Here is a 27902-nt window from a genome sequence, read left to right on the forward strand (position 1 = left end):
ATATATGTATCTGCTAGTGTGCTATCTTCCGTCCAACGCCCCAAAAATCATACGCACAGCGCTACTTATGCAACGAATCGCTTTCCGTTGCAGATGGGAGCGCAGAGAGTGTCTACGTTACGCAGTGATCAGTTATTATTCATCTGAAAATCGCAGATGTTGACTTACTGCACTCATCCTCACTAGGCCTGGGGCAAGTCCTCTGGCAGTCCTCGCAGGCACCAGCCATGACAGAGGCAGCGTAGGTGGCCAGAAGAGCGAAAACGAATTGGAAACGCATGTTGATGGTATTTGATAAACGTTCAACGTTTGTGTTGTGGTATAGATTATGGAATAAAGTTGTGTGATAGACCCGGTGGGATGTTGCAATGATGGGATGAGATGTTGTGATGACAGGACAGAAAAGTCGCGACGAACGCAGTTCTTGTCATGTCATTTATACTCACATTTTCACACCAAGGCGCTGTTGACGTTGACGGGTATTGAGTCCGACAGTATCAATACAACTGGGGTAGCGTCTTACGCCCGTTTCAAAATATCACCGTTGTACACGGCATATTTCGTGAGTTTCGCTTTATGGAGATGTCGCTACGGCGCCTGGAGAAGTGTTGAGTGTGGAATCAGTGCTGACTCGCCTCCTTGAAATCCGTCCGCCGGGTTGAAAGCTGCGCCACGGAGCTCACCGACAGTGGCCAATATGCCAAGCAGCACGGCAGCCTTATGCATAGCACTTGTGTTTGAAGGGCGATCAAACGATTTCTTACCAAGGTGTTGGTGCTTACAGCTGAACTATTTCTGTACACCTTCTAGAATGTTTGATCATGGGATGAAAGATGGTATGTATCTCACGTCGATTTGCGAGGACCTGTTCACTGCTGCCAACAGGAGCTTTCCCAATCGAATTCCTCCTAATGGCACAGCACGGCGCGGCAACAAGTTCATCGCCAATATGTCTAACACCAACAGCAAGCTCCATTCTACGGGCGCTTGTGAACTTTACGAATGAAAAAGCCCCCGTCTGAGTCTGTGAATTTAGAGTTTAAAGGCCAGCTTAGACGCGTCACGTCCTGCGAGGTCCCCACCAGCCTCTGGCAATGGTAAATACCAGTTTCGGTGTCGGATCTGCATTGTGTCTGGGATGTTGAGTTCCAGTGTGCTGTACCTTTTCAGCTCGCACGTCGAATCCGGTTCGTCTGTAAAACTTGAGACAAGTCGCAAGCCGTCATCGACAATAAGCTTTGAGTTAGTTGTATCGGTAGTCCCGGTGTGTCACACCCCCCTGCCAACCCCGGATCACTCCAGATCACCCGGGACCGCTCCGGACCACAGCGCCTGAGTCCCGCGGAGTACGTGAAGTGGAGAGCAGTATGCTAAGCAAACAAACTAGTACTCTTTCAACTTGCCGTTCGAGAAGTAGTCAATCTTACGCATTTGCATTGATATGGCACCGAGAAAGACTGTTGTTTACAAATCTAGGAAGACTTTACTACGAACAGAACTTAGAAGAAGGACTCGACTCAGTTTCGTGACCGTTACACTGAAGTGAGCAGCTCATTTGGAGTATAGGGCCTGCTGCGCTCTCCATACTTGCTGGGACTGACGCCCACATCCGGAAGTCCCGTGAGAATAGCGACTGAGTTATTTTGCTCGTGTCACATCACTTCAGGAACATGATCTTATGGGAAAAGGAGACACGAACTATGGAAACGCAGATGCAACTCAAAGACTCCTGGTTCCACTTGATTGTCCGGTTCTGGATGGAGATCAGCATGCCGAATGCATTAATCGTGCACGCGGAAGTTTCGGAACTAGCTCCGTAAGCAAACAAACCATCCATTAATATATTTGAGTGCAGTACGTCCGAGAGTCTATGAAATGTTGTGGATGAATGAAAAAGCCGTGTACTTTGTCACAACTCAGGGGGGGCCGATCTTCAGGATTTTGCCGTCTTGGAGAGTCACCACCATATGCAATCCCCGCAGCGCCTGTGGCCTATGAACTATAGATACCACAGTATGAGCTGCAAACTCAGTCTCAATAATCTTGGCCATCATCTCCTCCGTCTCCTGGTCAACTGCGCTCGTCGCTTCATCGAGAACGAGAATCTTGCTTGATTGCTTGCGAACGATGGCGCGTGCGAGACAGAGAAGCTGCTTCTGGCCCTTTGACAAGGCCAAGTTGGAGACGTCGGTGTCTAGGCCGCCGCTGAGGGAGATTGCCGACCACAAAGACACCTTTGTGAGGGCAGAGATGAGCTCTTCATCTGAGGGAATCTCCTCGGCGCTGAGACCCTCAGTGTGTGGGAAGAGATTGGTGCGCAACGTTCCGGGGAAGAGCAGAGGTTCCTGGGGAATGGCGATGAGACGGCGGCGAAGCACGTTGTTTGGCACTTGAGCGATGTCGATGCCGTCGATTACGATTGAGCCTGAGTCCAAGCCCAAGAGTTTGAAGATTGTGAGGGTCAGTGTTGACTTGCCGCTCCCAGTACGACCACAGATTGCGACCTTGTCGCCTGGATGCAGAGTGAGTGTTACGTCCTGCAGAACAGGCCTTGTGTCTGGGGAGTAAGATGCTGTGATATTGTTAATCTCAAGTCGACCTTCGGAAGGCCAATTAGATGGCAGGGGTGCTTGCTCCTCTGATGAAGGGGATGGCTCAACCGGCGTTTTGGTTTCGAAGGTTCTCAATCTTGAGATGGCACCCAGGGACGTCTCAAGCTCCGTCCAAGAGGTGATGAGGGTGGCGAGTGACGAATTGAAATTGAGCACGTTGTAAAGCGCGATAGCAATTGCACCAGTGCTGGTCGATTCTGGAATCGTCATTGCTAGCGAGACGAGAAGAACTGCAATGGCGCCAACAAGGATGTCGAGAACCAGAGTTAGCCATCGCTGGATGCAGAACAGAAGGTAGTAAGGCCGCTGAGACTGATCCAGGAGATGGAGTGATGAGTCGCGGAATGCCCCCTGCCAGCCAAATGCCCGGATAGTAGAGATGCCATCGATCGTTTCGACCAGTTTGGTCAGTAGTGGTGCCTGAGCCTGAAGGTCGAGGAATCTCATCTGTCGAGAGGTTCTCAGGTAGAAGGCCTGCAAGCAGTAAAGAGCGACCAGTAGGACAGGGATCACGGCCGCGAGGTACTTGGCACCGATCATGATGAGAACTAATCCAGCAAGACAGTCCAGAACCGCTTCGCCGTGTTAACTTAGAACGCTGTGATTCCTGATGAAACTTGGTACTTACCGATGGAAGTCATGAATAATGCGGTTGGGAGGTCTCGGTCAATATGGGAGAGGTCTTGACTGAATCTTCTACATGTCAGTGTTGGAGGGCACCACTGATGCGAAGGAGACCATACCGATTCAGTAGATCGCCTGTGTCTTTAACCAGGAAGAAAGACAAAGGTGCCCTGCAAACTGTCAGCGGAAACTCTACACCTCCTTTGGCTTGCTTCGGCCCACCTCATGACGGTCTGGAGCAATTTCCAGTGCAGGTTCTGAGATGACTTGGGAACAATCATGACAAACATCATCCTGTACGCTCGTCAGTTCTCAATTGTAACGCTTAGGTTCTTCCAGTGCATCGTACCAAATATTGAGTCCAATGATAAACAAGCCGCCGACAGACATGCCGGCATAGACACCAAAGTACATGCCGGTGTCTGCTCCTCCAGTCTTTGCATCGTTCTCAGTCCAGGACTTCAACCAAACCTCTGTCATTCCGTCAGTACCAAACCCAATGAAGGACGAGGGGCTACTTACGGGGAAATACCCGGACAAAACAGTCGCCAAACATGCCCAGCACCCCAAGAGAGCCGTACAGCCATCCAATTGACCTCAGGTAGTACCAGTAAAGGGTCGTATCTCCAGCCTTTCTCAGCAGGTCCAGTTCCTTGTCGTTCCCCTCCGGTGCTTTTGGTTTCTTGCTCTTCTCTGAAGTTTCGGGGGTGGATGTGCCGCTTTCATCGTTCTTGCTGTGCTTGTTGTCCTCAATGGACAACGTTTCGAGGTAGGCGCTATGTCGAACAGCAGTGAAAGTCCCCTGGTTGGCAATCTTGCCATCGTCGCTGAGAATGACGATATGATCACCATACTTTAGGTAGCTCACTACGGGGTTTGTCAGCTCAAGCAACAATACATAGCGCACCAAGGTATTACTTACGTGAATGTGTAGCAAGAATGATGGTAGTTCCAAACCGACGAACCAAGCCATTCTGGCCAAACACGTTGTCCCAGATATGGTTTTGGGTAGAGGAATCTAATCCACTAAGCGCGTCATCGACAACCAGAACAGGCTTCCTCGCATAGACTGCCCGGGCCAGAGCCTAAAATCGCGTTAGATTACCCGATGCCTTCTAAATTTGCCAAGAGAAACTCACAACACGCTGCTTCTGGCCACCGCTGAGAGACTGGCCCTTGCTCCCAACAACAGTTCCATCGCCATTTGGCAGATTCGCAAAGTCTGGCAGCAAGGCACATGCATGTACGACCTTATCATACCAGTCCTGATTCAGTGGCGATTGGGCGATGATGTTTTCCTTGACAGTTGAGGTCGTGAGCCATGTGGTCTGCGCACAGTATGCCACGCCTCCATCCAACATCTTGATGGAGCCGGTCATGGGAAGTTCGCCCAAAAGACCTCGCAGCAAAACTGTTTTGCCAGAGCCAACGCGACCAATGAGGATTGTCAGCGTTGAGGGCGGAATGCGAAGATTGATATTCTGTAAAATGGGCGTGTCTCCAGCCTTGATTGAGATGAAGCCGTCTTCGACCACAACGACATGCTCTCGATCCGAAGACGTCTTGGTTGAAAAGGTCTGCATCTCAACTCCAGCATCGCTCTCGGAAGGAGTAGGTCTTGCCTGCTCCATCGTAGTGGGGGCCTCTGAGGAAAGATCGTTACCGACAAAATCCTCAATCCTCTCGAAACTTCCCAGAGAGGCAAGCAAACTTGGTACGGAAGAGATCAGCAGGGCCAAAGGACCAGCAATCATGTCGATAATGGAGAGTGATGTGAAGACAGTTGCAATAGAAAGCGACCCTCCCGCATTGATTCTCTGCGCGAGAAGCGCGATTCCGAAGGTCACGACGGGACCAACCATGCTCGGACAATTTCCTGTTCCAGTCAGTTACGTGCTTCACAATGTAGGGTTACTGCGATATCTCACCTAGGACATTCATGTAGGTAATCATGGCACGGTACTTCTTGGCCATGACTAGCTCAGTGATTCTAAGATCCTGGATTACCTTCTGGAGGAATTCCGTCATGCCTAGCATTTTGGTCTCCTTGATAGAGCCGAGGACCTCTGAAGTCATAGTGATGCGGGTCTGGATGTTCTCGCTCCATAGCTTCATCGCCGGCGGCATCAGTTGTCCAAGTTTACTCATACCAACGGTGCACACTGTCCACAATCAGTATTTGTTAGACTTCGTAGTTGCCACAGCTCCTTACCTATGATAGTGATGGCCGGGCCTACGCTTCCAAGTCCAAGCTGTCTCTGCAACAGCCAAATAGCAATGCCGATCTCTACAGGATTCGCCCAGACCTCATGAAGTGTCTCAAAGGACCTGCAGATGTTCCGCACGTCGGCGCTGACCAACGTCAGAGCAGCCGATGAGTCCTCAGCTGCAGCCGCGTTGGCATCGAGATTCTTCGAAAGGACAAAGGATGCGAGAGACCCTCGAACCATGGTGATGAATCGGTATAGTTTATATTGATAGAATCCATTCACAATCTAGTTGCAAATCATTAGCACATGGGTTTCCACCTTAGAACGAGCATTGCACGTACAGCTGTGCCAAGATAAATCATTGCGGTGGCTGTGATGAGTCCGTAAGCTACAGACTTGGGGTCGGATCCCTTGTTGCCGTCGACGTAGGTGATGATTCTGTTAATCAGGAACGGCTGTGCAAATTTGAAACCAATGAGAACCAGTCTCGGGAACGCCGTGGCGATGCAGGCTTTCTTGGTCGAGCTGAAGAGCGCCTTGATAAGTGCGTACTTGCCCTTCCCCTTGCGCTGGTCCCACTGCTGGAGCAGTCGCTGGAGAAGCTCCTCGGACTTCAGACCCTCATCGATATCGTAGAGCGCAGCAGGTGAGAGAGTCGCCTTGAACCCCCGCGTCATCAACTCGTTGAGCCACCAAAAGAAACCGCGACCGATGATGCCGCTCGTCGTCTCGGGGCTAAGGTTGCGCAGCGCGGCAATGAGGAACCTACGCTTCCCTTGGACTTCCAGCATGAACATCGCCAGCTTTACCGTCAGCGAGGCTGTGAAGACTGCCGCCAGTTTCTGCAATCCGGGAAGAAGCCATAGCGTGCGGCATTGCACGGCATCAAATGCCAGGGAGAAGACGAGGTAAACGCAGATGATTGTCGAAGGGCGGATCGATCGGACGTGTTCGGTATGGCTAAGCACGCCGAGCGCGAGTGCATCTAGCACCCCGAGGACTGCTGCAGCGACCGAGACGCGGTTGGCGAACGGCGCCTGAGCCCACAGCGACACCAGCGCAATCTGAATCACACCGAAAGTGACGCACGTCACGATCTTGGCGGCGTTGAGGGGATGGCGAAGCACCTTTCGGCGCTGGCGGAGCAGCTGTTGCAGCCGGAGCGGAAGTGCCAAGAGCAGGGCGGCGGACGGGCCGATGTTGAGGAGCGACTGTTCAAAGAGCAGTGTGAAGTCGAACCGGTCGCTGCACGCCGATGCAGCGGGGCCGAACGAGCCTTCACAGTCGGCGATGGAGGTGAAGTTGTCCATCGCTGCTGCCGGTGGGATTAATGATGGGAAACGTCAAGCTGCAGCAGGATGCTGTCAGACTAGACGAACATGGTCGAACATTTAACGATTCACATGAGATGGCGGCAGGGGACACCTTGGTGTAGGTTAGCGGCGCGTGTTCCAACTTCCAAGAGACTGGCGTAATCTTACGCGCGGAGATAGGCAGTGATGCGCGTACGGCAACGCAAAACGCGAAGATAGTTACGAGGCCAAATGACTCAGTTTGTGCTGGAATTGTCCTGTATGGATATCTCACAACTATGGACTATTCCGCATGTCTCAGGCGATTGTTGCCGTTTGAGTCCTGTCGGACAACGAGGCAGCTCATTATCGACAACTAATCCCAGGACACGATAGATAGCAATGGGAATGAGATGGAAGAATAAGTAGTAAGCTCAAATAGGCAGGTCAATAACGGCTTACGTTGGCGCTGAGACGGCTAGCATCCGCTGTTCGACCTGAGGCTATGCGGTCAAACTGCCTGCTGGAAAGCATATCAGCAATGGTTCGTGCCGAGACCCGAACGTGAGGAAAGCGGTTCATCCTGCTGCAAACCAAGCACTTGGGACACGCATGGTTACGTGTTGGCTGCGTGTCAGACGACGGAGAACCAGCAGGGACCAACCGCCTGAAGATGCCAGAGATATCCCTGTTCAGCGGTCTTTTGGGGGAACTTTTGACGCAGTAAACGGGAACCTAACGCTGAGCAGACAATGTTCCCGCCTATTCTCGTTTAGAGTTAGATTGAGACCCTCATGTCGCGGCGGAACAAGAAGCTTGTTTTGTCGAAGCAGTGGAGCAATACCGCACTAATACAGTGGCCGAAAGCGACTTTGAAGAGCGGGTATCCGCTAAAATTCGTCCGTCTTACTTCTCGAAGATCGAGAATGTCCTCCGAAGCCTTTCCGGCGGCAATGACAATACCCGGCCGAGGGTTAACTATGAAGTTGCCGCCGAGGAAAGTTCCTCGTTCCGTAGATCTCAGCACTCTATCAACTACTGCCCTTGTAGGCCAGAGTCTGTTCCCGCCCAGTGACTGGCGATGCGTTGGATGTACCAGCGCAATAATTCGACGGCTGCGTTCTGATAGAGGATCACATCATCCCCCTTCGCTAGATTTTATGACCAAGAGAGATGGTGTCAAGGATGTTCTTCGTACTAGGATCACGACCTGACTGCATTAGTTACGGCGAAAGAAACCCATCAAATCACAACATCGATCAGCGGCCTTCTCTTCAAGAATTGCCTACTGTGTGACGAAGTTGAGCTGTGTCTAAAAGCACTAAGATACGTACGGTACTGAAAATGTAAAAACTAATTGCAGGGCCAATAACAACATTAAAAACAGACTCATCTCATAGGTGCGGCCAAGAAAAGGACTGCCGCGGCTCGTTACACTCGGGTACGATCAAGGGGATCACCGGGTAAGAATAGCGGGGTTTGAAGATGCTTAAACTTTGATGAACAACATAACTAAACACCTTTATAAAACACTTCACTGCAGTTGTTTGCGTTCAATTGAGTGAGGTATGCGAAAGAACTAAAGCTTTTCTCGCACAGTGTCAAAAAGAGACTAAGAGAAGACCACTTGAACGGCAAAATGCAAAAGATGAAAGGGACGAGACTCGAACTCGCGCGGGTTGCCCCACCAGGAAACAGATGTTAAGCTGACCTTAACCTGGCGCCATAACCAACTCGGCCACCCTTCCAATGAACGATGGTTCCATGCTCCAAAGCGGAGACTATGGACCGCACAGGGTCTGAGCTATCCCGCACACCAAGGAATCATTGTGCGCCCCCCGGTCTCTTCCTCGGTCGCGCGTAAGGCTGTGAGTTTGGGCTTGAAGGACAGGTCCTTCTCTCAGGAGCCATTTCTTGCACAGTGGTTCCTCATGTTGGTGTGTGGTCTCAAAAGAGCTCGCGTGAATATGAGAGTTGGAAGAAGCCCATCTTATGGCGCTGGCGCTCGCGTGCGCAGAGGGACGATACAGCGCAGAGGCCCAGTAAACACACTGGTGAGCGAGCACTTGCAGCCGGAGGGTGTCGACGCCTAACTAAGGTACATCGATTTGGGTGCCAGAGACAACAGCCTGGATTCTATCAGAAGAGATGAAGGAAGAATCTTGTCCAGAACTTTCTCCGCACATTCCGGTGTACGTTCAATCACGTATGCAGGACGTCATCACACGCTAAGACGAACCAAACCCAAAGTTTGGCTGCCCCTGTCGATGCCATTCCAAACGCCATCTGAACTGTCGATATTTGACTTTCTGAACATCTCAGTAACTCTTTCCATTTATCTCACTGTTGACTTGGAAATCATCTTCTACTAACCCGAACACCCAAATCCCATTAAAAAAGTGCAATTTGCAACCATGTCTCGCGATTCCCTAGCTGCATTCCGCAAGTCGCCCTCCTCAGACGACCTCGCCGCCCTGGCCGAGAAACATCTCGAACACGACCTCAAGGATTCGGATCGCGACCTTCTCAAGAGCGCAGCTGCCAGAGTCAGCACCCATGCGACGATCGGGTCCGTCGTTGGTCTAGGGCTGGGATTCTTCCTCGCCTTTCGGCTGAGACGGGCGCGGGCGGACATGTTTGCGGCGTTCCGGGCCACTGAGAAGCCCACCCATGTGCAGTTTGCCAGTGGAAGAACAGGTTTGTCAAAGCATGCGCGTGTGTGGAAATTGTGAATGCCATGCTAACGAGTGGGCAGAGCCTATCCCGGATGTCACAGACAAGATGGCCCCGACTAAAGCGGGCGACATCGCGGCTTACTCACTGCTAGGGCTTGGGAGTCTGTTCCTGGGCGGCGAGCTCGGCTTCGTCTCGGGGACTGCCTCCGCTGCTCGAAGTATTAGCAAGGACCCTGAGGCTCGGGCGAGGATCGAGACTGCGTTCCGAAGGTTTAGGGCAGATGCTCTCAGGAAAGAGGCCGATCGCCTGGATGGGGGTGAGAAGATCCTTGACAAGATCTTTTAATAGGATGAACCCCAATAATATTCATTGTTTCTATGTGATCACTTGAGGAGCATGTGAACATGTGAGGTTTCCGACATGATCAAGCTTTTGCTGAAAAGCGAAGATCACACAGTTGCTTCGGCTGATCTGCTGCAGTCGTTAGCCAAGGGCCTCGCACGATGAAGAGTATCCAAAATGTCGCTTGCTCCTTGCTATAATTCACTCAACTAATTTCTGAAATGCCCCAACGCTATGCAGTGATATCAACTCCCTTCAGCGAGCCTTCAGCACGCCACTCCTCCAGGAACTTGGTATAGTTGTTCATGCCCGTGGGGAACGGCGCGCCCCTCATCTTCTTCATCTGGTCCTCCGGCTTCGTCTGCTCGCCCTCGTTGGTGATGTACGACGGCGTGCAGGTCGCGATTCCAGCGAACCACGCCGCGTGCATCATGATCTTCGCAGCGTAGCCTTCCTCGCCCTCCACTGTGCTCTCAATCACCACCTTGTCCGTGCTCTTGCCAGCCCGCTTCATCGCCTCGCCCAAGATATAAGCCGAGTGCTGCGCCGCAATGTCCGTCACGTAGGCAAAGTTGGACGACGCGCCCATCTGCATGGGGCCCGTGAGGAAGAGGTTCGGGAACCCGTTGGTGAGGACGCCGTGCAGCGTGCTCGGGCCCTTGGTGAGCCACTTCTCCGAGATGAGCTGGCCGCCACGGCCCTTGATGGTCATGTTGGACTGCGACGACGGCTCGGCCATGTTCTCACCGGGCGGTCTGTATCCTGTGCTGAGGACGATGACGTCCAAGGGATACTCCGTCCCTCCAACTACGAGGCCGGCTTTGGTCGCGTGGTCCACGCCCTTGCCCTCTGTGTCAACCAGGTGAACGTGAGGAAGGTTGAATGCCGGGAGATAGTCGTCGTGGAATGTCGGGCGCTTGCACCAGCCCGGGTACCACGCCTTCAGACCCTCGGCGGTCTTCTTGTCCTTGACGGTCGACTGCACAAGCTGTCTAAGTCTTTCGGATCTGGGCGTGTCAAGAGCCATCAGATTGCCTAGGTGCCCAGGAATGTCCTCCATCTTCAGCGGAGCGTCGTGAGGTCCGCCAATGATGGCCTTGTACGCCTTCAGCGTCGTCCAGCCGTCGTTCACAAGGTTCTCTCCCGGCTCGCCTCCAGTAATCCACTCATTGAAGTTCTCGGTGCGCTTGCGTTGCCAACCTCTCCCGGTCGCGATCTTCGTCTTGAACTCTTCCGGATTGGTGGGCCTCTGCCCTCTCTCATCAACAGCCGAAGGCGTCCTCTGGAAAACGTAAAGCTCCTTCGCCCACTTGGCGAGCTGCGGCACGACTTGAACAGCCGTCGCACCCGTACCAATAATTCCAACTCGCTTGCCTTCCAGACCGGTGAGTTGCGGGTTCTCGGGCGCTGTGCCCAGCCCGCCGGTGACACCGTAGTTCCACCTCGCCGTGTGGAACATGTCACCCTCAAACGTCTCCAGATTCTTCGCCAACTTGGGGTGGTTCAGCACACCATTGGCCAACACCACAAACTGCGACCGAACCTTCATCGTAACAGCCGCCTCGCCGGGCCCGCGGCCCTGCTCAACCACAACATCCCACCTCTTCGCCTTGTCGTCCCACTCGTAGCTCCTAATCTGCGACCGGAACACACCCTTGTCCGTGAGGTTCCACATCTCGGCCATCCGCTCGGCGTGCGCCATCAGCTCCGGGCCGTACGAGTACCTGTGCTTCGGGACGTACCCAGTCTCCTCGAGCAGCGGCATGTACGTGTAGCTCTCAATGTCGCACATGAGGCCCGGGTAGCGGTTCCAGTACCACGTGCCACCGAACCCGCCGGCTACGTCGACGAGGCGGATGTCCTCCGCCCGCAGGCCGGCCTGGATGAAGCGGATCGCGTACAGCAGGCCACCGAAGCCTGCGCCGAGAATGACGACCTTGACTTCATCTCCGTGCTTGAGGTTGGGCGGTTGCGCGTTGAGCTTGGCGTGGTCGACCCATGGGTCCTCGGCGAGCTTGCGGAAGCGCTCGTCCTTCTCGAGCTCGACGTACTGGCCGTTGCCGTCGGCGCGGAGGCGCTTCTCCTTCTCCTCGGTGTACTTCTTGTTGAGGGCCATGAAGTCGACGGCAGCGGCCCCGGCAGGGGTCGCGCCGGCGGGGACTGGAGGTGCGGACATGGCGATGGGGCTGCTCGGTGAAGTATTCCCACGGCCCGAGAGAGTTGTGGGGTTTGAGGAGATTTGACGGTTGTGGTTTGCGGATGAGATGAGAGGGAACCATGGCTGTGAGCGATCGGGTTTGAGATCTACATATATGCGATTATGATGAAAGGGCGTCCAAGCGGCATCCCACCTCAAACGGTCTTCATGGCGGTTCATGCATGGGCGGGTCTCGTCTGGTGTCTCTCAGGGTCTCGAGCTCGGAGGAGCCACGGCCATCGACCTGGCAAAGACTCGGCCGGCCGCTTATTGTCACTCAACAGTGGGCATGACTGTGGAGCAACTCGGAATGAATCATGGGCCCGGCAGAGCGTTGGCTTGGTGGACAGTACAGAAAAAACAACGAAGAACCCCTTGAGATCGACAGTGCAAACGTATTCGTATTCGTTCGTCGCATTCGAGCTGCAGCATCACAAGCGATGTGGAGTAAAGGACGAGAGAGAGAGTCCCCAGGTCTTCGATGTGCCGGCGGGCAGCAAGCGCTAGCCACCTCGGCCGGCCTGCTTCCCGCTGCACTGGATCGCTTTGCAGGTGTTTTGGACAAACTGTCGTGTCGTCCAAAGTTTGCCCAGCCTGTGAGATAACCTCCACGTGGTTGAGCCCATGCAGAACCCTGCAACTAACGACTCCGCGCGACGAATTAGCGTGGGGAGCCGTCTTGGAGTAGTGAGGGGGACGTTGCTTTTGCCCCTCCGTGATTGTCAACCGGTTCGTCTAGAATGGCCAAAAGAACACGCCTACACGGCTCCTGCATCGCGGATCCTTGCCGTTTGTCCTGGGCGACGGCTGGTCGCAGCTTTTGTTACGCGTGTTGAAGCTCGCATCGAAAGCGACAATGCGAGTGGCTCATTCGATTCTACGAAAGCGAAACCGAGGAACAAGGAGCCAGTGCCTAGAGTCTCTGGAGGGGTGCCGACTCCATGCGTTGAGGGCGGGATCGACCGACAGACCGCTGCACAGCATCTCCGCCGGACTTAAACTCCGCTAATACAATGTGTCCGGATGACATGAAGTCAATGCCGATGGGAGCATCCTACGTGTTCACACACATACGAGCTGTCATCTCTACGTGCCGTCGAGCTAGGCAAAGGTTAATTGAAAAGGTTCCGGGGGGATGGGCTGAGCCAAGATTAAGCTTGATTCAGTCCCTGAAGCCGTTACCGCGCGGAGATGGGCAGCGGGCGCGTCAACGCCGCACTCGGGTGGCTTAAGGCGTTCCATTTCATCGCCGTTCTGCAGCAATGTCCTACATGGAATGAGAATGGCGAATGACATGTTTGGATAATAGCTGAAGACGAGGTGCAATGGAAATAGGAGCTTGAGGAACTTGCCACCTTATCGATAACACAGCCACGAAAAGCCCCAGAACAAGCTGAAGTCAAGTGTCCACTCTTCGCTGTACCACAGGTAAAACCAGTCGCTTCGAGGCCATTTTTGAAGGCAAACTCCTTATCAGCCTGCTACAAATGACCACCGGGAGATTATTGATGCGGCACGGAAGAACAAATGCGCCCTCGGACAAATGGCTTCGTCAAAATCACCGTATTTCTGCAGGTATCAACAGATGAACCCCCGGTCCAGCGCTTGGATCCCTGCAGACCGCAGCGACGCTACCCCTCAAGGACCAACATGCCACTGAGGGGGGCCCATATCATGGACTTGCATCAACCAAAGAAGTCATTGGAATTTCTAAGTTTGACTCGTCACTTGGCGAAACAGTACAAAAGGTGTTGCTTGAGCAAGTGAATGGCCATTTCTCCTACCAGCCTACTGCTGCGTCCTTTCACTATTTTGCACCTGTTTCCGGCCAGAACCAATCACGAAAATCATCATGGGCTCTACACTCAACCTCCCCGACTATGACGATCTGCCACCAGTCGAGGGCATGCCGAAGGGCTGCGCGTGGGGAATCTTTGACAAAAACGGAGAAAAGGATATCTACGGCACGCTGAACCTGCTCACGCCGGAGGTCATCAAAGCAGCTGGGGCGGAGGTCCGAGACGGAGTGTCCATCTCTCTGAAGTAAGCATCCGCCTCATTTATCAACGATCCGCGGTCATTCTAACAACACTCTAGCTGGTCCTTAGATGGCTTGTCCAAGTCCGAGATCCCAGGACGCAAGAAGCTCGTCCACAAAGTCCACACCCTCCGGTCCTCCAAGCTGTGCGACGCCATAGGCTGGGACGACGAGCTGGAGTTCAACACGCAAAACAGCAGCCAGTGGGATAGTCTCGTCCACTGGCACCACCAGCCGACCGGCCTTGCCTACAATGGTTTCAACCCAACTCAAGAAGACATGTCCGCCAAGTCCACGGCGGAGAACAAGATGCCCACCATTGATCACTGGCATACCCGAGGCGGCGTGGTCGGCCGCGGCGTCTTGGTCGACTACGTCTCGTACGCAGAGGAGAAGGGGATTCCGTATCACCCTTTTGGCGGCAACCGCATCACTGTCCAGGACATCGAGGCGGTCGCTGCGCATTACGGCGTCGAGTTCAAGCACGGGGATATCTTCCTCATCAGGCTCGGCTCCACGGAATTCATTGACAGCATCAAACCGGAGGACATGGGCGGCGCATCGAAGATTGCAGCCATGTCCGGTGTCCACGGGTGTGAGGAAACGGCCAGGTGGTTCTGGAACAAGCATTTCTCTGCTGCCGTTGCAGACTCGAATTCTTTCGAGGCGTTCCCGCCTGTGCATCCTGATGGCAGCGTCGCTGGTATTTCAGGTCTGGGTAAGTTCCGCTTTTTCGTGGTATTTGAGCGAGAGTTACTGATACGACTGACAAGTTTTGCACTACTACTTCCTGAGCTTCTTCGGTATGCCTATCGGCGAATTGTGGGATCTGAGCCGTCTTGCGGCGCACTGCAAGAAGACCGGACGGTACTCCTTCATGCTCACATCCGCACCGCTAAACGCTCCATGCTTAGTTGGCTCTCCGCCGAATGCCATCGCCATTTTTTGAGGTCTTTGGGATTTCAGCAGCTGTTCAAGTACTATTGCATGCATATCACCGAGTACAGAAAATCATTTTTACCATATATAACTTCATTCTCAGTAAGCAGCCATGTTTACGCACAGAAATGACCAGCATTGAGTGTTGATTCAACACTCATTGTCTTGATGTTGATTCTATATTGCGGGCTTTGGCTGTACATGCTACCAGTTAGTTGGTTTGTATTATGGTGAGTTATTGGATGATAAGCGCTCTGGGTACCAAAGGCGGAGGAAAATGAAGGTCAGAAAACTTTGCAGAGGCCTTACATTCACAGACGATGTTTTCTTCAAAGGTCTTAGTCGGCACTTTCGTGGAGGATAAGCTGAATTTGATGATGAAATCTCATAACTCTTCAGTAAGTTGCGGTCATAACCCAATGGTTCCACTACGGATCCATGTAGGACTGAACTCGGTTGAGCTCTGTCGGTATCTATTATAAGCTTTGCAGTGCCGAGGCTCCGTTTCGGGAGGCTTTTCTCGTCAGATAGCCTCGTCATAACACTTAATCAGGAGAGTGATTAAACTCAATAGCTCACTGTAGTAGATTAAGATATCGTCTGCCAATGCCGTAGACTTCCAGTAGACCATTTGGACAGGCGCTTATAGGGTTCAAGCCTACTGCATATTACTCAAGAAGATCGACGTCTTTCTTTTAGCAAAAATCGGATTTCATAGTTGAGCAAACGTTGGAAAAAATTAGGGTTACTTTTTATCATATGTACATGCACTGTAGTCCACCCGCAATTGATATACTATAGGCAAATCAGGCCGTTTCATGATAGCTTTTCTCTCATCCAAATATTGAGCCCAATCTTACTGCCTTTCTGGACGGGTAGTCCAGCGTGAAGAGTGTCCTCGTGAAGCGAGCCGTCACCATGAAGGTTTTTCCAAAACACGGCATTTCCTGCTCGTGGTCGGAACGTCAGTGTCCTCGCCTGACAGTCAACTATCTCGCACCACCTCTTGTCCTCCGAGTCCCAGTCGATGGCAATTCGAGGGAACTGCGTGCCGCAGTGAGCCCCACAACTGTCATCGAGAAAGGAGAATATGGTTGTCAGCCTCTCGAAACGACCTGTGGTGTTCTTCGCGGTCACCTCTGCTCCTTCTTGTTCTGAATGACGGCGAGTGGAGAGGACGTCGTAGTGCGGCACATATTCACCACCTTCAAGATATCGGGTAGCTTGAATCTGCTCAAACTGGTCTTCCGAAACGAATCCTTGGAAACGTGCCGAGCGCGATATGACAGACTGCACGACGGCATCGCCTCGTGGTAACATGGCCGTCGAGCTCCGACGACCGGATGCTAATCTATCATGCCGCCCAGTGTCGTTGTCAATTACAGTGGAGCGTTGGTAGCGGTCTTGCCTGCGTCGAGAGTCCGTGTCAGCAACAGCTAGAGCATGTGCGTGGTGGTAGGGGACAGCACAAAGTCCCCGATAGTGGTAACTGGGCAGTGGATAGAGTTACTCACGCAAGACCCAGAAGGTGTTGAACCTCATTCGGCGTCAAGAAGTTCTCTATATGGATAATCAGGGGGTCATAAGAAACGATGGTAGTGACCAGAGGCGTTGATTGCAAGCTGGGCTTCGTGTGTTGAAACAGGATTGAGATCGCAATAGATGCAATTATAAAGATGGATGAGGTGACTGTCAACCAGCTAACCTTTGACGAAACCCCCTCAACTGTGTTCACCGACTTGGGTCTGGTTGTTGCAGAAGCCATGGTTACTCTTCAGTAGGTACTGCCGGCGACAAGCCGGGGACATTGCCGTTTGACGTTCTTTATCAGTCTCTGGGACCAGCACGTAAGACAATAGTTCAACGTAGCTAGAAAGATACTTATGTTATCTACTTTGCTGACTGTCGACTTAATTTAGTTCTGGTTGGAATAATTACGGATGGATGTCGCGCACGATTCAGTCAATTGACCTGTCGCTCGGTCTCGGACTTCAATTGAGTGCGAGAGCCACGTACCCACCAGGCCACAAATTGAGCCATGGGCTTGTTTAAAACCTGAAAATAACAAAGCATAAACGGCTACATTTGAGTTTGGTATTTCGGCAACTTCTGAGAGCATCGACTACTATTCGAGAAACTATCCCATCGGCTGTTGCGCAACGCTGCAGAGACTTACCCACAGAAGCCCAGTTTTCTCCAATTTCAGAGTTGAACATACCTGTACGTTCAATGTTATTGTCTAAAGCGCGTAGCCTTTCCGAATGCATTCCCTTTTCTCTGCACATTGTTTTCCGGTGTCTTGTTGCAGCCGATGGGATACTCTTCGGTTTTTATCCAATAAAGCTTGAGCCGTTCCTTTTCTTTCGCTCTAACTCCTGTATCCCAAAACCAGGGTGGGAACTGATCAGCGGCTGCGGCTAAATCGGATGTCACATATCAGCAGACATGACGTCAAGAAGTTGTGGGTATTACTATGTCTACACGCAGGGCCGCATGGAACCTACATGTAGACAGACGGTCTGTCCCATACACCAAGGACCACCCATGTTATATGCGATCTGTACCGCGGAATTGCGAACGCGAGAGACAAAGGAGGCGCAATCATACGAAGCGCGTTGTAAGAGGCCGTTGTTTCTGTATCTCGGCATGCCCGGAGAGTTCCGGACTTTGGCGGACTATAGTTCTTCGATTTGGACCGGTAAATCGACAACCCCTTGCTCCACTCTCTTCAAACTCAACTAGGTGATCGGCAACTGTGACAGAAAGCTTGCTCGTCTTAGGCTGGACAGAGAGGTTCTGTTGAAAGCGAGACACGGTTGAGGTAGAAAAGTATTTAAACTGAGAGAAGTTGCTCGCTTGGCGACAGTTTTTTTATTCTATCAACCCAGTCAACTCGATCAATACAGAAACCATGCAAATCAAGACAATCGCCATCTTTTTCTTCGCTACGCTCGCCGCTGCGGTGCCCAACAAGGCCGTAAGTGAACTTGATTGACCACGCATACCTCGTACTAACCAATAATCAGGCCGCGGACGGAGTTGAAGCTAGAGAGGCTTCTTCTGGCCCTTCTCCTGGAGGAAGCTGCCCTGAGGTAAGTACCAGCCACCTACACGCTGTTGATGCCTTTCAGCCCTGACCCTTGGTGTAGGACCCGAACTGCGGCCCTTAAGCGGCTCCTAATGCCCGACGGAACGCAACCCGGCGGCGAGAAACATCCCACTTTTTGTACTTCCTCCCCACGGGGTAACCGCGGGTGGGGAGAACCGGGTCAAAGGATTACACAACGGGGGTGCCTGGTACTTTTTGTGGTTCTTCATGTAAACAGAAAGCTGCCGATAAGATACAATGCCGGGAAGTACTGGTTCTGCATAACAGTGTTTCCGTGAAGTTTCCAGTGTTCAGAGAGCCTCGCCAGCCTGCCAGTAACGATTTGTCGACAGCTTGATACATTGGCTTAGGATGTAAAACGATTGCTGAAGGTGAGGGGATTATTAATGTCGACCAGCATCCATTCCCAGACTTCGTGGCAACAACAGATAGTGGTGCTACTAGTCCATATTCAACAGGCCTGTCACGAAACCGAGTCTTCCAAACGGGGTCTTCCAAGAAAAAATTGCAAACTAATTAGTCCAGTTCTTGTTCAATGCTCCACACTTCAAACCCGCCGGCAAAGGGTGGCTGCAGTCCACTCCAGTACCCCGTACCGAACATGAGATGGTTCTGCGCAACAGCGATGCCGCCCTTGAAGAAGTCAGCCAACTTCTCCTCCCTCAGAACCTTCCCCGTCAACTTGTCCAAAAGCACTAAGGACCCGGACCCTTGAGGAAACCCGTTCTCTCCCGTCCTGCCCGTTGAGCCTGTTACCAACACATCATTGACAACCGTCGGGGCGATCATGCTGGCCGTGTCATTAGGCGACGCCGTTTGCCATAGGATCTTGCCGTCCGCAAGAGCTGCTGCACCGAAAGCGGCATTCTGAATAATCTGGCCGTTGGCGAGGGCGTATGGCTTGCGAGCATTGTTGATGGCGGTGAAATAGACCGCAACGTCGTCCGCAGCAACGCCCCAGCTCAGACCGCCCTCGAGACCCGCGGGACTTGCCTTGGTCAACCATAGCACCTCTCCAGACTCGGCGTTTATGCCATAAAGGTTGCCATTCTTTTGTCCAATGACGATCAAGTCTTTACCATTGGGCGTCTTGGCGCCAGCTCCGGGGACCAGAGTCGGTCCCATGCCGAAATCCGAGTCGAGGCCCACCACCGGCGGACACTCGGCGCCGCGCGGATTGAGCACACATGCCAAGTTCCACGCATCCAGGACGCCGAGTTGCCGTACCCATTTGATGCTGCCGGTTACCAGGTCTAGAGCGAGGACTGACTCTTGGTAGATGTCAGGGGGTAAACATGGATCGGGGAAAACGGTGCCATTTTGGCTGTGGGCGAGTTGGCATGCGGCATTTTCGTCAGGGACGGAATGAGTGTTGCCGGTGGCGATGTAGACATAGTTGCGAGCTGAGTCGACGACAGGGCTGGATCCCCAGACAGAGGCGCCGGAGAACGGGTCACCTGTGAAATTCTCAGGTTGCGTCATCATCATGGTCTTCCATTGCAATGTTAGAATGTCGCCCTCGAAGGCAACCGAGTTCATGCTGCCTACGTGATCGCAACAATTGTAGTTGGCCAGCGAAGCACTGATCACTTCGAACGATGAGGCTCCGACAAGTAATTGGCCTGCATACCAAGTCGGAGACTGTGTGATCATGGCGACTGGATGGTTATCAATTTGCAGGTGGCTCACGAGAGTGCCTGTCTCCTTGTCGATGGCAAGCACAAGAGCATGCGCGAGAGTTCCGATAAAGAGGTTACCGCCGTCAGTTACAGGCGAGGTGCGACAGACGGGGTTGACGCCCGATGCCCGTTGGATATCAGTCAGAGGTGCGAAGTCAAGAATCATTTGGGTAATGTTGGCCGTCCACTGCACATGACATGATTTGTAGTCCAAGGCGACAAGAAGACCGGTCCAGGTCGGATAGTAAGCGATACCATCGACAACGAGCGGCGAGGCGCTGACGCCGGCGGGTTCGTATCTCTGCTCGCAAGTCTTGATCAGAGCGCCGACGTCCTTCTGGGCAATGACGGCGTCCGGCCCCGCCATCCGCCGATTGTGGATGCTCCCGCCCCAGCCGGCCCAGACACCGGGGAGCATCGGCGTCGCGGCGTGAGCTGTGGCCAAAAGCGCAGCGATGCGGAAGAGTACGGCAAGCATCCCGGATAACCTTACGCGGTATGGAGATAAGGTCATCTGGGGAACAGCGAGAGATTATTATGGCGCGGGGTGTAGAAGATGATTCGGTTTTCGGTTGAATGACAGTTGCGCCAAATTAACATGACAATCATCAATGAAGTAAAATGAGTATCATGAGTTGCGCAGCCTGCGAGAAGCTAACTGATAACAATGTAACCATGGAGGCTGCATCATGTCGCCGATATCCGACGATTCTCCCAACTGCCCGCCAAGCTCTCGGCACGGCAGGTTACACGACATGTAGGCGCCGGGATGCTCATCGCCAGTCACATGGAAGTTTGCCCGAATAGGGTCTTCCGAGAGAGTGTGGTAAGCTGAAGAAGAAAGCACCCTTTTCCCCCTCTTTTTGTACATGGAATATGTTTGCAATGGAGAACTGTTGGTTGCACGGGGCTTATCAACTTGTGTTCGTTTCCAACGGCGTCCCCAGCTAGCCCTGAAAGCGCTACCATAAGAAGCAAAAAAGCAAACGGCTGGGGTCCAAAACCCCAAATGAGGCTACGCTTGCCCAGACGTGGCTGACGTTACGCCTGGCAAACAATATCGAAAGACAATCAAAGCTGCTGAACGGACAAAGCCTAAAAACCGCACGCGATCTAATCAATTTAGTTGACGCGTCGTCGCGCGTTACCCCTGCCCCCTGAAATGGGCACCCACTCGTTGCGCACCCAGCGCAGAAACAATTTAATCCTACGGATCTCCCATCAGTCCTCCTTGTGTCTCTGTATCGTACAATTATTCGTAAAGCAAAAATTTCGCAACCATGCCGCCCGTCCGCACAAAGAAATCCACACCATCGAAGCTCGGGGGACCCCTATCGGCCTTCGGCTTCGTCAAGATCGACAAGGAAGAGGCCCTGGCCCGCGCGGCGAAGGTTGTACCGAAGAATCCAGACCCAGGGCCGCCTTCGTCGTCGCCATCATCAGAGGACGAAGATGTGGACGATCCAGCTCTGCGGACGAAGCCGCGGGGTGGCTCGTTCCAGCGACCGCCAAAAAGCTTCACTCAAAAGGGCGAGAAGGTTGCCATGTTCCACGGCGATAGCGGAGGAAACTCGTATATCTTTCAATGCGACCTCGAAGCCCAGGTCGGTACAGCTACAAGGGAGTTAGTGTTTGGGTTTTGATATGAATTCACAAAGTACGTTTCTCCCCCCTCTGACATCAACCTTGCACATCATGACCTGTGCCTCCACTCTAAACTCCAAATATACACCCAAACGAATGCTCGCTAACTCGAAGCCAGAGGACAGACACATCGACACCCTCGTTTCCATGTTCCCCAACCTCTGCCAGAAACTCTGGAGCATCGAGCTCGTCTTCATGGATCCTTACAGGGAGCCGTATGACGGCTACGTGGACGTCGACGACGCCGACCTCATCAGGCTCGCAAAGGCCTGCCCGGCGCTGCGCGCCTTCAAGCTCCCCTACGCCTCAAAAACGGGGGACGCTGCGTTTGCCGCCTTTTGTCGGCACTGCCCCAGCCTGACGCGTCTTGAGATCTTCACCACCAACTGTCTCAGGGCGACGGGCGCTTGGTTCGACGAGGTACGCGAGAACCCTTCGTGGGCGCCGAAGCTCAAGAGAGTGACGATCACCAAGGGAGAGGACGAGAGGATCGACATGGATGCTTTGCTGGCGATGAGCAAAGTTAGAAGCAACCTGTTAATCACGTTTGTGAGGGGTGATGAAGACAGAGGATTCCGAGGCCGCTATGAGTTGATGGCTTTTATGGATGAAAAGTACAGAGGGGGAAAGAAGGTCAAGTGTCAACCTTGCCATCAAGAGGTACTTTAGACGCTTAATGTGGTTAGATTCTTAATGTCGTTGCTGGTAGACGCTTGTAACACTTTAATCACTCAAGACAAGCCCTTCAAAATTCATTTCAAATCAGGTTTCTATATGCCGCTGAAACTATCGAAACAAGAACAATGCTGTTGAGGTATTATGAGTTATACAAAAAATGCAATTTTGTTCAGAACCACCCCCATTCCTTCCGGGTGTCCCATGCAGATGTCCCATGCAATGTGAATGTGATGTTGCTTTTGCTTTTCCCTCCCACTTTCCCAATCAACGAATCGAAACTCTCAACAGTCATTTCTCTCAACCCTTTATGCTGCTCTACTGCAACATCTGCTGCATCGCGTTGATTCTGTAGCTTTCCCTCCTGTCCATCAGCTCCTGGTGCTTTCCGCTGTCCACAATCTGGCCGCCCTCCACGAGGAAGATCACATCGGCCTTCTGCACGGTGTGCAGACGGTGAGTAATAGCCAGCACCGTCGTGCCCCGCGACGCGCGCTCCAGACCCTCCTGGAGGGCCGCCTCGGAAGCGGCGTCGAGCGCACTGGTGGACTCGTCGAGCAGGAGAAGACGCGGCTTGCGGACAAGCGCGCGCGCGATGGCGAGACGCTGCCTCTGACCGCCGGACAGACGAGACGCGGAGGGTCCGCACTCGGTGTCGTAGCCGTCGGGCAGGGCCATAATGACGTCGTGGATGTTGGCAAGCTTGCAGGCCTCCTCGATTTCCTCCTGCGTGGCGTCGGTGTCGGGCGCGGAGCCGAGGTTGACGTTGAAGCGGACGCTGCCGTCGAAGAGGGTCGGGTCCTGGGGGACAATGGCGACGGTGTCACGGAAGGAGGTGGGCAGGTTGGCGATGTCGTGGCCGTCGATGAGGACGCTGCCGGCGGTCGGGAAGTAGAGGCGCTGGACGAGGTTCATGATGGTGGACTTGCCGGCGCCAGAGGGGCCGACAAGGCCGCAGAAGGTGCCGGGCTGGAGGGTGAGGGAGACATTGTCGAGGATGTTCACGTCCGGGCGCGAGGGGTAGGAGAAGGAGACGTTCTTGAAGGTGACCTTGACTCCACCGGCGTTGGGGCGCGGGAGCTTGGCTTTGGACTCGCCGGTGGCCTCGGGGTCGGGCTGGGTGTTGGGGTCGCCGATGAGCTGCTTGGGCTGGGATCCGGTCTTGGAGAGGTCGTCGTTCTTGCCGAGGTTGATGACGTTCATGATGCGGGAGATGGCGGTGCGGGCGCGGGAGAACTCGGGGGCGAGGGCGAACATGGTGCCCCAGAGCTGGGCGCTGATGAGCATGGCGACGAGGATGATGAGGAACTGCGTCTGGGTGTATTCGCCCTTCATGATGAGCTGGGATCCCCACCAGTTGGCGAGCGCGTTGACGAAGGTGCCGGTGACGTTGGAGATGGCCAGGAAGATGTTGGTGGTGGCCGAGGCGCGGACCATCTGCTTCTGGGGTGGGAGGAGCAGGCGGTTGTAGGAGTTCATGACCTCCTTCTCGAGGGAAAGAGCGGCGACGGTCTTGATGGACTGGACGGCCTCGGTAGCGACGGAGGTAGCGGTTGAGAAAGCGGCGGAGTGGCGCTCCTCGTAGCGGGCCAGCATGCGCAGCTGCATGAAGCCGGAGCCGAGGAGGATGGGGATCGTGACCAGGCAGACAATGGCGATCTTCCAGGCGATGATGTGGGACAGGATGACGGCAACGAGAACGTTCACGCAGATGGCGAAGACTGTACCGATGGTCGAGCCGGAGAAGCCACCGATGGCGGCGCTGTCCTTGGTGATGATGGTGAGAAGACCAGAGGGGCTGCGGCCTTCAGACTGATGCCACTGAACGTCCTGGTCCATGAGAGAGCGGAAGGACAGGACGCGGACGGAGTAGAGGAGCTTCTCGGCGACGACACCGAAGCAGGACCAGGCGAAGAAGTTGGCGAAGAACTCGATGCAGGCAAGGCCGAAGAGAAGACCGGAGAAGAAGCGGCCCATGGAGAGGATGCGGTCGTAGGTGCTGGCACAGGGGTTGAGAGCACCGACGGTGAAACCAAAGATGAGACCAGATCCGGTGAAGGTGCATCCGACGATGGTGGCGGCAATCATGGCGACGATCAACCAGGCGTACGAGGGCTTGACAAGGTGGGCAAGGCCCTTGATGACGGCGCTGTAGGGCTTGGGCTCGCCGACGCCGGGGTCGTCCTCCTTCTTCTCCTCCTCACACTCGCTGCTGCTCTTCTCCTTCTTGAGGGCGGCCTTCTCGGTGGGCTCGTCGGCGTCGTCGACCTTCTCGTTGATGACGTGGTCGGTCTTGAGGGTGGAGGCGTCCAGGGAGTCACCAGAAACGGAACCGGCGCTGGGGGCGCGGTCAGTCGTACCAAGAGTCTGAAGTCTAGCCATGCGCGCGAAGGCGCCGTCCTCGCGGGCCATGAGCTCAGTGTAGCTGCCCTGCTCGACGACCTCGCCGGCTTCCATGACGACGATGTTGTCCGCGTTGCGGATGGTGGAGAGACGGTGGGCGATGGAGACGATGGTGCGGTTCTCGGTGGCGGCCTGCTCGACGGCGCGCTGGATGCGCTTCTCACTGGCAGAGTCAAGGGCAGAGGTGGCCTCGTCGAGGACGAGGATCTTGGGGTCGCGGATCAGAGCACGGGCGAGGGCGATGCGCTGGCGCTGGCCACCAGAGACGAGCGAACCGCTGGGGCCGGCCATGGTGCCGTAGCCGTCGTCGAGGCGGTTGATGAAGGTAGCGGCATCAGCCTGCTCCGCGGCCTGGCGGACCAGTTGCACAATCTCGCGGACCTCGGGTCCGTAGCCGTCGATGGAAGTGAGCGCATCTTTGCCCTTGGAGGCGATCTCGGCGAGCTGGTGGCTGTTCAGGAAGGGCTTGAGGTGCTGATGCGCCTCCTGGGGTGAGTTGATGAGACCGAGGGCGATGTTCTCCAGGATAGAGCGGTCGAGAAGCGAAGGCTCCTGCTGGACGAAGCTGATGAAGCTGCGGAGGCTGCGGACGTTGAGCTCGCGGATATCGGTGCCGTTGAGGAGGATCGCGCCCTCGTTGGGGTCCTGGAGACGGGCGATGAGCGCCGCGATGGTGGACTTTCCGCTGCCGGAGAGGCCGACGACGGCCGTGTACTTGCCGGCGGGGAAGTCGAGATTGACGTTGCGGAGGACGGGCTGGCCGGGGCGCGAGGGGTACTCGAAGGTGACGTTCCGGAGAGTGATGCCCTTGGGGTCGTTCAGGGGGAGAATCTTGCCTTCGTCCGAGGTGCCGTCGATCTCCGAGGGAGCCTCAATGTCCTCCATGAGACGCTTGTACGCGGCTGCGGCTCCGCCGAGGACGGGTAGGATAGGGGCGATGGAGCCAAGCATGATGCAGGCTGGAAACGAGATGAGCAATTAGCACGATGCCCACACACACAGAGAGAAATGGTGCTGCAGTTCACACGGCATGTTTGAGGGAAATAACTTACCATCAACGAGAAGATAGACAACGGCGTAGATCTCACCAACGGTGGCGCCGTTGCCGCGACCAGCCACGGAGTCAGCGATCTTGATGGAACCCTGCCAGAAAGCAAGGGCGTTGCCGGCGTAGGCGATGAAGTAGAGAAGACCGGCCTGCACGGCGGCGACGGAGGCCTTCTTGATACCGGCCTTGCGGGCATCAATCATGTGGTCGGCGAACTTGGCCTCGAGACGCGGGCCGGCGCCGAAAGCCTGGACAACGGACACGTGCGAGAGCGCCTCGGACGCGATCGATGACGCGGAGGCCGCGGCCTGGGTCATGATGCCGGAGTACTTTGTGATGTAGCTGCCTCCAAGGAAGGACGACAGCAAGAAGGCAGGGAACATGGACACCAACATGCCGGCGAGCTTGGGCTGCTTCGTGAAGGCGATGACAAAGACGGTGACGAAGAAGCTCAGCGACGCCAGGATGATGCCGACCTTCTCGGAGGTGCCGGACTGGATGGCGGTGATGTCGCCGTGCAGCCTGCTCGAGACCTCACCGGCGGCGGCACGCTTGTCGAAGAAGGACGGCGGCTGCTTGAGCAGAGACGAGACGTACTTTGTGCGCATGCGCTGGGCGAGGCGCTGGCTGATGATGCTCCAGGCGAGGATGTAGCTGTAGATGAGGATGAGGGCGGCGCAGCCGACGGCGACGGTCTTGACGACCTTGTCGTTGATGGCGGACTCGTAGGCGAAGGCGTCAACGCCGTCCTCGGCGGCGCAGGTGGCGGAGTTCATGTTGTCAACGAGCTGGCCGAAGAGGACGCCCATGAGGGGGAACGGCACGCCCGCCGCGATGGCGGTGAGGGAGGCGAAGATGATGAGGAAGACGTCGAGCCATGTCGGGTCGGCGGCGAAGAGCAGGCGGAAGTAGACGAATATTTGCTTGTGCCACTGTGCATTGTATCGTTAGTCACGTATGAGTGGATGAGAATGAAGGCTGTTGTGTTTGAGTTTTTGGAGTTGAGAGCTGCGTCATGAGACATGATGCTGCGGCGATGATGCCGCCCGATAAGATCTATTTTGGTGTTGAGGGATTGCGGGCCGGGCCGACCACAGCACGCATTCAAAAGCTCAATCGCATGCAGCCCAACTCAAAACAGCGACAACAGCAGCAGCATTTGGGAAAGACTAACCGGCATCTCTGCCTCCGTCAACTTCTTGGGCTCATCGGCCGTCTTGGGCTCCTCGACCGAGGGAGCGGTCTGCTCGGGGGGCGGCTCCTGCTTCTCAGCTACCGCCATGTTGGGCCGGTCTGTCTGTAGGATTCCTTATCAGATCAGATCTTATCCTCTCTTGCTGGGGGGGGTCCGTCGGACGATTCCAGCACCAGGGCAGCGGCAAAGAGGGAGGGGAGGGGAGGGGAAGAAGAGAGAGGAAAAGAGTGAAAAGAGGTTGGAAAGAGTGAAGAAGGCAACCTTGAAAAGGTTCGGAATGGCAAGATGAGCCGGCGTCTCTCTTTTTCCCTCTTGGCGTCTTTTGCGCCTTCGTTTCCTTTCCTCGCGTGGAGAAAAAAATCAACCGGGTTGACAAGGGCACATGCGAACCAAAGAGGGACTGCAGCTCAGGGAAGAAGCGAGCGATGTGGTGGCCGATTCCGGTGCTTGGCCTGCTGCGGATATGGGTGCCCAAAAGAGAAGCGTACATATGGGCACGCCGGTCTTTTTGCTGTGCGCCTCTCTCCTCTCTTCTACTATTACTATGGTTTTTTGTTCCTTTGGGGAGGTGGCATTGGGGCACCACTATCAGAAGCACGACGATCAGGGTGTCTTTTCGGTGTCCCTTTTTTTCTTACTGCGTACCCTTCTCCGCTGCAGAGGTGGAAGAATTTTGCAATGGAGCACTTGGGAATGGGCCGGACAAGGGGGGCTTTGGCCAGTCATGAGCGAGCATGTGGTGAAGGGTGTGATCAGATAAGATGATCTGATTGATTAGATATGACGCTAGCAAATGTCGCTAGCCCGTTTAATTTGGCGTTGGTGGGCTTTCTATGCGGAACCCATGCCTCGGCGTTGCGCAGCCATGTTCCCTTGACAATGCGTAAACCCTGGGCCGCATGCTGCTCCATGAACGCGAGGATGTGTGGACTATGGGATGCCGAGGGGAGAAGAACTGTTGGCTTGCTTGTCGAGTTGTCTTTGGTCAGGAGGAGGCTCGGATCGGAGCGGCCCCCCTCCCCCTCTGTTGATGTCCTTCCCTCGGTTGGGATCTGATAGCAAAGATAGCAAACTAAAAAGTGACGGTCGCGCGGAGCTAGGAAAACACGCTCACAGGGATCGGCTTGTGGCTGGCCTACCCCGTTGTTTACGTACGGACAACGCAAGCCCTCTTCTGTCATGACTACAAGAATCGATCTGCCCCCCTCCACAACCAGTC

At 54.4% G+C, this 27902-nt stretch overlaps 7 protein-coding genes across 7 annotated transcripts; 3 read left to right on the forward strand and 4 right to left on the reverse strand.

Annotated features, from left to right (window-relative positions):
• Positions 1–1916: 1916 nt before the first annotated feature.
• atnG-6 (ABC transporter atnG) lies at positions 1917–6756 on the reverse strand (the record flags this gene model as incomplete). Its single annotated transcript, XM_037315483.1, has 11 exons — positions 1917–3187; positions 3241–3305; positions 3356–3406; positions 3459–3530; positions 3586–3709; positions 3759–4103; positions 4159–4321; positions 4376–5112; positions 5165–5398; positions 5449–5731; positions 5788–6756. 11 exons carry the CDS (start codon positions 6754–6756, stop codon positions 1917–1919), a joined length of 4314 nt encoding a protein of 1437 aa, XP_037184706.1.
• Positions 6757–9152: 2396 nt separating this feature from the next.
• CGCA056_v000223 (uncharacterized protein) lies at positions 9153–9759 on the forward strand (the record flags this gene model as incomplete). The annotated part of the gene is made up of 2 exons (XM_037315484.1): positions 9153–9435; positions 9494–9759. The coding sequence occupies 2 exons, from the start codon at positions 9153–9155 to the stop codon at positions 9757–9759; spliced, it is 549 nt and encodes a 182-aa protein (XP_037184705.1).
• Positions 9760–9988: 229 nt separating this feature from the next.
• Positions 9989–11932, reverse strand: ausC-3 (FAD-binding monooxygenase ausC; the record flags this gene model as incomplete). The annotated part of the gene is made up of 1 exon (XM_037315485.1): positions 9989–11932. The coding sequence occupies one exon, from the start codon at positions 11930–11932 to the stop codon at positions 9989–9991; it is 1944 nt and encodes a 647-aa protein (XP_037184704.1).
• A 1873-nt stretch (positions 11933–13805) lies between these two features.
• On the forward strand, positions 13806–14940 carry CGCA056_v000225 (uncharacterized protein; the record flags this gene model as incomplete). The annotated part of the gene is made up of 3 exons (XM_037315486.1): positions 13806–13996; positions 14051–14709; positions 14765–14940. 3 exons carry the CDS (start codon positions 13806–13808, stop codon positions 14938–14940), a joined length of 1026 nt encoding a protein of 341 aa, XP_037184703.1.
• Positions 14941–18555: 3615 nt separating this feature from the next.
• On the reverse strand, positions 18556–20232 carry pvaA (Polyvinylalcohol dehydrogenase; the record flags this gene model as incomplete). The annotated part of the gene is made up of 1 exon (XM_037315487.1): positions 18556–20232. The coding sequence occupies one exon, from the start codon at positions 20230–20232 to the stop codon at positions 18556–18558; it is 1677 nt and encodes a 558-aa protein (XP_037184702.1).
• Positions 20233–20998: 766 nt separating this feature from the next.
• CGCA056_v000227 (uncharacterized protein) lies at positions 20999–22031 on the forward strand (the record flags this gene model as incomplete). The annotated part of the gene is made up of 2 exons (XM_037315488.1): positions 20999–21326; positions 21481–22031. The coding sequence occupies 2 exons, from the start codon at positions 20999–21001 to the stop codon at positions 22029–22031; spliced, it is 879 nt and encodes a 292-aa protein (XP_037184701.1).
• Positions 22032–22355: 324 nt separating this feature from the next.
• On the reverse strand, positions 22356–26770 carry CGCA056_v000228 (ABC transporter 1; the record flags this gene model as incomplete). The annotated part of the gene is made up of 3 exons (XM_037315489.1): positions 22356–25399; positions 25493–26420; positions 26663–26770. 3 exons carry the CDS (start codon positions 26768–26770, stop codon positions 22356–22358), a joined length of 4080 nt encoding a protein of 1359 aa, XP_037184712.1.
• Between the last annotated feature and the right edge of the window lie 1132 nt (positions 26771–27902).

Source organism: Colletotrichum aenigma (genome assembly GCF_013390185.1).
Source record: "Colletotrichum aenigma strain Cg56 chromosome Unknown KSG_Cg56_contig01, whole genome shotgun sequence".
In the NCBI taxonomy this organism is placed as follows: Eukaryota; Fungi; Ascomycota; class Sordariomycetes; order Glomerellales; family Glomerellaceae; genus Colletotrichum; species Colletotrichum aenigma.